Genomic DNA, 10,242 nt, shown 5'->3' with positions numbered 1-10,242 from the left:
ACAATAAATGATCACATACGCAAAGACAGAGGTTAAGGTAGTGGAAACCATGGAATTTATTATTATATCTAAATAAAATGGGGGGGAAAAGACAATAAAATAAACTAGTGCCAACAGTTTTACTTGCCTTATTCATTGTTTTAACAATGCTGGCCTCATTTACCCATAGCTTCTCACTTAAAAGAATCAAAATCAAAGATCAAAACCATTCATCTTTTTCTCAGAAATAACGTTGCACTGCGGGCCTCTGAAAGCCCAACTCTTTGGGTCAACACCGTAATCGTAAAACCAATCTCACCCACCTATATGGTTATTTGTTATTGGTTTACAGAGTTGCACAAGAGGCTACTGCTTCAAGCTAAGAAATATATTAAATGCACTTCACAGCGAAGGTTATGTAAACTTTGAAGAACTCTGCTTGCACTTTTTTTGAGGCACAGCCTTTGGCATCCGGCTTGAAGGTCAAAAAAGGTACAAATTTCAAGGCCTCTTACAACATGCCAGGTAACTGGCAGAGTGTGGATTGCATGGTAGTTTACTCCACCCAGGCAGGAACACCAGTTCAAGAGAACATCGCTGGAAGGATGCAGCTAGAAATGCCAATAATAGATTCTAACACTGAGTCACAAAATCCACCCCCCATATATATATGTATATATATTATACAAGCAACTCCGCCCTGAGAAGTTATGGTACAGCTTTTAACATACAAAAATGTATGTGAATTTTTCTCAACGCTCTGTAAACAACTTTCAAATGGAATCAAATGGGAAAAAGAAACATCCAAAGAACTATGGAACTTTAAATGCTTGATTGCATTTAAACAAATGATAGCATCAGTCATATAGAGGCTACTTTCAGTCTTTTAAATGTTCTATAAATAATCACTGTGGGGGAATAACACTTCACTCTTTTCAAGATACATGTTCTTTTTTTGGACTAACACCCATTTACCGGCTCACGCACACAAACCAACTGCTTATGAGGGAATAGTGAGGACGAAGCAGCACAGAGAGATGCCCAGACTGAACTGAACTGCCAGAAGATCGGGAAGCATTTTTATTTTCTTTCTCTTAACTCTTTTTCATTGACATTCCTGATTATTTTCTCTGTAATAAAGAGAACTCTGCTTGATTTTTCGTTTACATCTTTATATTCTTTTCCTATAGGTTCAAGAGTTCATTCCTCGGGCACTTAACAGCAAATCAAGCATGTTAAAAGTATTTTTGTAGTCTGTGTGGTGACCGTTAGCTAGGCCGGCGCACCCTCAAGGCCGTGGCTCTCCACTGGTATCCTGTCCAGTTTCACTAGGGTGCTGAGATGTCCGTAGCCCACCTGGTATGTGACAGGGGGAGGGGGGAAGGGAAGATTAAGAACAAAGTTGTGAGATGAGACACACTGCTGAACAGAGGAACAAAGAGTGGAACTACCTGCGCCGCCCTTGGAGCTTTTGCTCTTTTTGGAGTGGCGATTGTGGCTGGCTTCGAGGTTTAACCTCTTACGCGTGGAACCGGCGCTGGAAGCCGAGCTTGCCCCGTCGGCAGTGGGACCAACCGGGCTCCGAAGGGACGAACCAGCGGATGCCTCGAGGCCGCTCCTGCCATTGCCGCTGTGCGTGTGGGAGTGGCCGTGTTTGTGGTGATGTCGATGGGTCGAGTGGTCTCTGTGTTTCTCCTTGCTCACGAGCGGGCTGGAATGTTTGCTTTTTGCGGCACCCTCGTCCGAGGAGCTGTGCCGATCAGAAGACACCTTAATTTTCATTTTTAGCTCCTCCTTACTCGACCCCCCCTTCTCGCTCTGGGAGGGGACAGGAAGGCGGAGTTTTAAGGAGCTCTGTACTTTCTCCCGTTTGTCCTGCCCGGGGACGGGCAGCTTCATCTTCAAGGGCGAGGAGGTGGCGGCTCCAGCACTGCTGCTTAATCCCTGCAGCCCGTGAGAATGTTGGGGCAGGTGCTTACGGTGTTCTGCTGGAGCACCATACACATCCCTAAACTCAGTCTCCGCATTCTGCTGGTCTTGCCGGCGTTTCTGCCCTGCCAGGTCAGCAGCATGTTTCTCCCTGTACTTGTCCAGAGACATTTTCTGAGGGGTTGCCACAGACGGTGGGTTGGTTGTGGCCTGATGTTTCGCCCCACCGCTGGCTTTATGTTCGTGTTTCGCAGGGTTAAACTCTGCGCTTTTGTCAGGCCGGTGCAGGTGCATAGAGGAGTGTGGAGGAAGCTGTTTGACGGAATAGAGGTCTGAACGCATTTGGTCCTGAGGCCAGTCACTGGGGGCGGTGTACGTGTATGAGGTTCCCTGCATGTTGGCCATTGAATCAAGAGAAAGACTGCTGCTTGGGTTGCCAGGCAAGGTCAGCGGAAAAGACGTGGAGGCTTTGGGGAAGGCTGTATTCGAGGAGACCCCAGGTAAGACATCCATCAAGGATGAGTCCTGGGATGAGGGTCCTGCTGAAGAGCTGCTGTCGGAGGCCTGACCATCACTTTTGGGCTTTTTAGCAGCTTGTGTAGCCTAGAAATAGACAATGAATAATTTGAAATGGCACTAAGACACTAAATGCATGACATTTTATTAGAGATGCACCGATTGCAATTTTTTTGCCGATTCCGATTTTATTAAAAGTGAAACCTGCCGATTCCGATTTTCTGTCCACAAACTATAATTGACAGTGTACTGTATATAAAACCATATTAACTTTTCTTCAATACACTTTTTTTATTTTCATTGAATAAATGATTGAACATTACAATTTCCCTAAATGCAGTTCTCTAAGCTGCATTAAATTACACAATCTTCTCTTTCCCAAACAACTCTTAAATTGAACTCTTAAAACTCTGTGACTGAAAAGAAGTACAAATAATAAAATATAACTAAACATGTCACTTAATTTACCTTTTTCATTTTTGTACTCATCTCACAAAAGTCTAAGATAACAATAAAATACTTTAACTTTATTCTCGTCTGTTTCCGTTTATGAAACTAACATTGCTTTATTTCATTTTTTCTGAAATTTAAAATAAATTGTCTTTATCTTGTGTCTGTAGTATTAAAAGAAGTGGGTTGATTTTTGCTGCAACTTCAATAAAAAAGTTAAAAATCTTATGAGTGAATTCTACTCTAAAGATGTATATGTATTTGCAGTTTTTTGTGTTAGTAAAGAACTCAATCAGATATATATATCACATATATTGGTTGATTTATTCATTCTTTTATATTTTGGATTTTTAAAAACAAGCAGAAGTCGTGTTGAATGTCATTTTACCTAGGTGAAATGACCACAGTTTTAACGCAAGACAACGAATCTGGTAGAATGGAATTTACGTTTGTTTTACACAGAGTGAACGACTTCAACATGAGTTTAGCATGTGTCAGAGTTTAGCATGATGCTAATAGCATCACTGTTGGCATACATACCCCATGTAGATGGAGCAGCGAGAGATGAACTACAGTGCACCTTTTTGTCTGTACAGTACATGATGCGTGTGCAGTCAGCGGATATGAGAGATGCTCGTCAGTCAGCAGAGAATCGCGGTCCGGTGGACCCACATGCGAGTATAAACGAGCTGTGAAAGACAGGCTGTGCGCGCGCACGTTTACATGTTTACTTGCGGCTTTGAGTGTACTGACGGCTGTGTCGTTCTTGCCCGCATCACGGGCAACAGAAGATCGGCATGGAATCGGCGAGACGTGAGACTAACCGGCCGGGCCGATTATACGAAAAACCGGCCGATTCCGATCTCTTGCCGGTCAATCGGTGCACCTCTACATTTTATAATAATATTATATTTCATCATATAACGCCTACCCTCCAGTTACGAATTCTCTTCAACCTGCTGGGTGTCTTCTCCAGAATCTGCAGAAACTCGTTGGTCAGTTCTACAACACAAGAGTGCAATGAGCGTTCCTGGGCAGATGAGGGAGATTTCAAACACAATGCCCAAACATGGCAGGGGAACCAGTTTATGATAAAATGATATCACATACCATCCAGAAGCTCAAGTGTAACTGAGCTGTCCACATACTCCCACCAGTGCTTTCCATCAGTGGAAACAGGGATCTCCCAGTTAGACCACTTGCATGCCAGGTGAATGCAGACACAGGAAATGACAGTGGGCTTATACTGTAGGCAGAAGGTGGTGAGGTGCAGACTGCAAGAGCAGCATGTCATAGGGAAAAAAAAGAGAAAGACAACAAAGAAAGAAAAAAGCGATTACCTGCTGAAGAGATGGAATGTTTTGCATCATAAATATATAAGCAAAGCTTAACAAAACAACTCCTGAATTATGAGTAACTGCTTTTAAATTTTGCCTGCACAGTTAATCTTCGCAGCATAAAATGTATTGTCAATTTCACATTCCGTGTCACTAGTGATGCACCAAACATCAGAAAGCAGACTTCGAAGAATTTTAGAAGACACTATGTTCTTCATTTGATTGGTGTTAACGAAATAAGACCTATGCTTCATGGCGACACTATTATAAATGATTATAAAATTCACAAAATTTGAACGCACCACAAAAGATGATGAAAAATACAAGAATTCAAATCTACTGCTCATCTTTTATATAGTACTTAGAGGTAGAGAGATTGAACGGGTGTAAACTGAAAGGCATGAGACAACATTTAATGGGACAGTTCACCCCAAAATAAAAATTATGTAATTTCAAACCTGTATTACTTTCTTTCTTCTGCAGAACACAAAATAAAATATTTTTAAAATGTTGGTAACCGAACAACAGCGGTACCCATTCACTTCTATTGTGTAGACACAAAACCAATGGAAGTGGATGGGTCCCGCTGTTGTTGGTTACCAACATTCTACAAAATATCTTATTTTAGGGATCTGCAGAAGAAAGAAAGAAAGCCATACAGGTTTAAAATGACATGGGGAGGATATGATGGCAGAATTTTCATTTTTCGGTGAACTACACCTTTAACTACAGCTTTCCAAACATTAATCATTTAAATTGTAGAATAGATTGTAAAATTTTGTAAATTATATACCAGTTGAAATCAAATCTGTGCAAGAAAAATACAACAGGGATGTTACTCATAATCAAGTGTAAACAGAATACAAGTAAAATAAACAAAGCTTTGATTTATTGACAGGCGTAAAGGCCTGCCGTCAACAGAATAAAGCACACAAGCATATGATTACCATCCATGTCTACCAGTCCATGCAAGACAAAAAGGTCTCATTATGTACTTGTTCTGTTGTTTGTGAACCTCTACCAACATCTAAAAAAAATCAACATTATACTATTTTAATGTATGTGAAAGGGATGCATTTGCTCTGCTATACAAACTGCAAAAAAAACACTTAACGCAGCTAGTAAAAATCAAGCATTCCTCTATCTAAATACTAACATTAACAAAATTATGTTTTACTTAAATTTGAAATAAATAACCAACAAAACAAAACCTTAGTCAAAAGCTGGATGGTAATCGTGTGCCATAAAATATAATCAATGCTTGGACATGGGCTTAGTGGAGTTTTAAAATATTAATACAACAAAGATAGATGCTATAATATATATGTTCAAGACACTGTTCCTTTATTCAACAGAAGGAAATAATCTTAACCTCACACACCGGCTTTTACAAAATAAGAGCAAAATGATTTCACACTTTACAGCTGTAAAACTATAAATTTCATGACCATCTTTAAAACGTTCAGCTTTCAACAGGCTGCATTGTACACATACTGCTCCAGACCCATGTTCAGACATTTCTGCAGTCTCTCTACGTAAACAAGGGTACAAATACTAAAGACAACCTAACACTAAATGAAGAACAAAACAACAAAACTGGGGGGGGGGGAACGCATACAAAATTAAATTGTCATAAACAAGTAAATTATAATGGAGACTACACCCCTTAAGGACCCTTTTCACCTGAAATCTTGTCTCACATCTGACACCAGAAGTCTTTTATAGTTTATCATATCTATAAAAATGCACAGCCATTGGAAAATGAATTTAATATTTTCAATATTTTACATTTTTAAACAGGTCCTTAATGGGTTTATTCGCATAAACACGTAACTACATCACAATCCAAACACAACAGATGTCTTATTCTTAAAATCAAGCCAGGCACTGATTGACAAACAAAAAATATATCGACATAGTCTAAATACAAAAACTGTGACCAAAACAAATGTTCATTTTTTTACTTTGAGAATAACAAAATCATAGGAAAAAACAAAGGGGTTGGGGTACTTACCGTGAGAACTTCTATGTAATGCTTACATCTGTGTAATCTTTAGCTGCTATTCAGGCTACCAAAGTGTCTTTTTTAGACAAATGCACTTCTGTAACCGAGCAAACGTGAGGTTCAAGAGCACCACTACACTTCACATTGTGCATTCAACCCCTCTGTGCCAACAATAATCCCCTGTACAATACACCGCACTGCAACCGGGGCAGGTGTCGCCGAACCCCCTCCCCGCCCCACTCTGAGGGCATGTTTGGGAGGGGGGGCCTCCCAGTAGCCACCGGTGCGAGGAGGGTGTTGGACACTAGTAGGGTAACCTGCAGTTAAGGAAGCTATAGTGTGCAGTCACAGTGCAACAAATGAGGTTCTGGATAACAACCTGTTGGTAGCCATGAAATAGGAAGTCTGTGCCAGATCCTTGCTTGCTGTGAAACAAAAGAGACAGAAAGAGATGCGTAAGTGTGAGAGCGAGTCATACCGACCTTTTTACGCTTGGTCATTGGTTACCTCTCATTGCACTGCATGCTTAGCCATAGTTCAAAAGCCAAAAGTTTGATTTAAAATACAAGTCAGCAGTGTTTTATATCTAACAGGGATTAAGGTGTCGTAGAGAACGTATGAAGTCTATACCTCGCACTAGCTGGGAACATTTCACCACATCAGTGTGTGGATGTTCAATTGTTATTTCAAAGCCTGCAATATAAAGCACATGAATTTCATTCATAACCGATCGCCAATAATGCACTTCGACGCCTGTCAAACATGTAAAAAATCATGCATTAGTTAAAAACAACAATGCAGAATTAATGATTCCCATGTTTCTTGTTGCAAAGTAACATACAAATGAATTTGCATCAAGTCTCGAAACCAACAGTCCAAAAACATTATGACAGTTCAACTTGCCACTCTATGAGTGCAAATGTGTCTCCTTTTGGAGCTACATTTGCTTTTTTCCCATTCAAAATCCTTACTGGTTTCAAAAGGTGAACCACAGTAAGCAAGCCTTCCTTGTTCACTCTTATAGTTATATGTAACCTCCTTCCATACAGGCCACTTACCTAAAGTCTGCAGCACTATGGTTTCAAGTATCACCAGCTCTTGAGCTTGCTGGAGGTATGCCTGAAGTTCAATAGACAATCATTACATGATGCTTGTAATGTGTCTTTTCTGTTTCCTTAACCAATAGACAGAACTCTATTCAGCCACTCTGGCTGAAATCATGTCCCTTTCATAAATAAATACAGGCAACACTTTTACAAATTGGTGCCCTCAAGAATATTTTTTAATTCAGGAGGGAGTGGGACACAGTGTTTATAACTACCCCAGGACTGACACACTAGATGCCAAAAACTGATTCCGTGGAGGCAGAATCAAAACACTCTCGTGGAGTGATTATTACCCAGTGTGACAAAAAGACACAGGGAAGTGATGCAGAAAATAAAAAACAACAATACCCAGAATTCCCCAGACTTACATTACTCTTTGTATCCAGTGGACTTACATTACTCTTTGTATCCAGTGGAGGTTCCTGGGGATTTAAACATGCATGTGCTACTTTAATGACATGCTCAAGTTTCCGTGGTTGCTCTTCAACTTTTGCAGCCAGAAATAATGTTGTTGGGGAGATGGTCTGTGGATGGAAAAAATACAGCAGAGTGAACTAGATATAACAAATAACCACCGTGCTATTACATTTAGGATGTTTAATACAAGTTTACTTATATTCTTAGGTTCTACAGAGCTTCCTTTTACTATTCACTCGTTCAGTACGAAGGAAAGAACTACGTCAGTTTGGCTGAGGTGGTTTAAGTTAAATTTGGATAAATAGTGAACTGTGGAAACTACACTAACAGTTCCACTGACAGCAACCTTCCTTACATTTAGGATAGGTTATTATCATGGTTGAAAAAAGCATTCATGGAAAGACTTACATTTCTGTGGAATTTGGTGAAAGAGTGGTACATATAAAATCTGTGCATGTAAACAATGGCAGTATTTATTGTGAGTTGAGAACTGATGTTTAGAGTCAAGGAGAACATTATTATAACAAACAATAATACAACTGACTTGCAATTAATCCCCGTTGTTTTGGAAAAGGAAAATTAAACAATGACATAACACGTATCCTGACAATCGCGGGGAACGGAAGTGCCGCCTTATTTTCAGAAACTGGCCTGTTGGCGTGCCGTTTACATCACACACATCCAGCGGACGAGAGCTGTTCGCTGTCACGCGCCTGAGCTGCGGGTGGAATTCAACGAGGCAGGAATAACCAAAAACCCATTGGACACATTTTGTGTTTCGAACACACAAATGAAATTTCAAAGGGATGGGTCGCGTGTGTACACGAAGTTGGCAAATGTCAACAGTAAAGATTAACAACAACGCGCCCGCGCAAGAGACAAACGCGCGCTGTGTAAGTTAGATCTAACGTTAACGGGGTTTGGTCGAGAATTGAGGAATTCCATAGATATTACATATATTCAGTTAACAAACTATATCACCGAAATTACTAGAGATTATTGATATTACAGCAATTCAAACAGTAAAAGTGAGACAATATCAGGCCTGCTGTTGATCAGCGCGTCTGAAGGATACACGTTTAGTCTCTGACCCATGTCCTGAATTAGATTTGCGGCCTGCTGTCGATACGACAGCTCTCTGTCTGGCTCCATTCCGCAGCGGCGGGACGGGGTGGTTTCGAGCTGCTCCCGGGTGAAAAACCATTTGGACGATGATCCCCGGCAAGCCGCCATTACCGTCCAGCAGACGAACAGAAAGCGAACGTCACGTACGAGCGGACTCACGCTTCGCACTTACGTCACGCACGACGTAGGACACGCGACCGGTGATGCTGGGAAATGTAGTTTATGTTCATGGATGTGTATCGTTTGTTTATGTGAATTTTTCACAAGAATCGTGTAAGGGTTTCAACGCAACGCTCGACGCTTTGCAAAAATGGCACGGAGCAGCGTTGCTAGGTAAAGATTTAAAAGTTAAAAATATTTATTTAGCTGTTCACTCATAGATATAAATGTGTTCACGTACACATTTGCATCTCGAAACGCCACCTGCCGCAACATAAATACGGTGTTTTTGGTCTTCATATGTTTGTTGGGGTAGGGAAAAGTGGTTTACAAATATAACGTTACCTGCGCACAGTTTTACGTGTAGAGTAAACTGGTCTTGGTAAAACATAGTAACGTTACATTGTACGTTATGTCTTTAGGATCAGGGTAGGGTTGCACCAGCCATTCGTAAGTTCTTTCTTTAATGTAAATGTAAAGTCCACACTAGAGACTTAGTAACTTCTAGCTTGTATGTTATTCGGTTGCACCTTTTGGTCTTAAGGCAGAACGTAGCTAGTAAGTTCGTAAGCTCTCCGTAAAATAATGCGTAGTCGCATAATATGACGTTTACCTTTAATGTCCAATAGCAGCCTTTAAATTCGTGAGAAAAACTTGTGTTTAAATGTTGTGAATTTCAAGACATTCTTGATTTAAACTTCGTTTACCTCAGATAATAACGGTAAAAAAAAGATTAACTATATCTATCATGAATAACATATTTCAAATTAGATTAATAAACAAATGCTGATTAAAAACAGTACAGCCTAATTAACGCAATAATAAATGACATGCAATATGGGTGATTTCATTTTAATGCCAACCGCCAATGAAATAAAAAGATGATTTTATTTTGACGTGCACAACACGGGCAGATATCCACACACGGAGGAGCGCTATGACGGTTCTTGTTAGAGCCGCTAATAATGTACATATATGTTCTCTATTTTAAAAGGCAAGTGACTGTAAATGTCAGCATTATCATGTATGTAAATCAATGAAGAATGGCGAGTGAAACAAGAGCTTATTCAGTTAGTTAAGTGAGTCTGCTATTTTATTACTCCTGACGGGAGGCTTTTAAAAAATATTTAGTTTATACGTAACATTACGCTTCAACTAAGTTGAATGGTGCAACTCAAAAATATTTAGTAGTGCATAAGTTGTAACTTACGCACAGCTG

General features: G+C 40.2%; 2 protein-coding genes across 4 annotated transcripts in view; one reads left to right on the top strand and one right to left on the bottom strand.

Moving 5' to 3' along the window:
* Positions 1-32: 32 nt before the first annotated feature.
* Positions 33-9,028, bottom strand: ccnt2a (cyclin T2a). Of its 3 annotated transcripts, none has more exons than XM_057335974.1 (10): positions 8,815-9,025; positions 8,148-8,229; positions 7,691-7,846; positions 7,275-7,335; positions 6,847-6,909; positions 6,596-6,641; positions 3,985-4,148; positions 3,806-3,876; positions 1,431-2,511; positions 33-1,335 (listed from the first exon to the last, which is right to left on the bottom strand). In XM_057335974.1, the coding sequence occupies exons 1-10, from the start codon at positions 8,970-8,972 to the stop codon at positions 1,268-1,270; spliced, it is 1,950 nt and encodes a 649-aa protein (XP_057191957.1). In that variant the 5' UTR covers positions 8,973-9,025; the 3' UTR covers positions 33-1,267. The 3 variants fall into 3 exon arrangements, with proteins under 3 accessions (XP_057191957.1, XP_057191958.1, XP_057191956.1); XM_057335975.1 differs by having other exon boundaries at positions 7,718-7,846; XM_057335973.1 differs by having other exon boundaries at positions 33-2,511; positions 7,718-7,846; positions 8,815-9,028.
* tmem163a (transmembrane protein 163a) overlaps positions 8,268-10,242 on the top strand; it is a 44,690-nt gene continuing 42,715 nt past the window's right edge. The window contains exon 1 of the mRNA XM_057335980.1: positions 8,268-8,632. The gene's annotated coding sequence lies outside the window, so the exon portion shown is untranslated. The remainder of the gene's footprint in view (positions 8,633-10,242) is intronic.

Source organism: Triplophysa rosa, linkage group LG6 (genome assembly GCF_024868665.1).
Source record: "Triplophysa rosa linkage group LG6, Trosa_1v2, whole genome shotgun sequence".
NCBI classification, from domain to species: domain Eukaryota; kingdom Metazoa; phylum Chordata; class Actinopteri; order Cypriniformes; family Nemacheilidae; genus Triplophysa; species Triplophysa rosa.
This window is presented reverse-complemented; position numbering and strand designations above follow the sequence as displayed.

Excerpts from the sequence above, each read along its gene's own strand:
- ccnt2a (XM_057335973.1), bottom strand. The coding sequence starts at position 8,972 with ATGGCGGCTTGCCGGGGATCATCGTCCAAATGGTTTTTCACCCGGGAG. Across the intron at positions 6,910-7,274 it reads CATAGTGCTGCAGACTTTAG|GCTTTGAAATAACAATTGAA; the intron begins GTAAGTGGCCTG and ends TTTATATTGCAG. Across the intron at positions 2,512-3,805 it reads AGAGAATTCGTAACTGGAGG|GCTACACAAGCTGCTAAAAA; the intron begins GTAGGCGTTATA and ends GTCTATTTCTAG.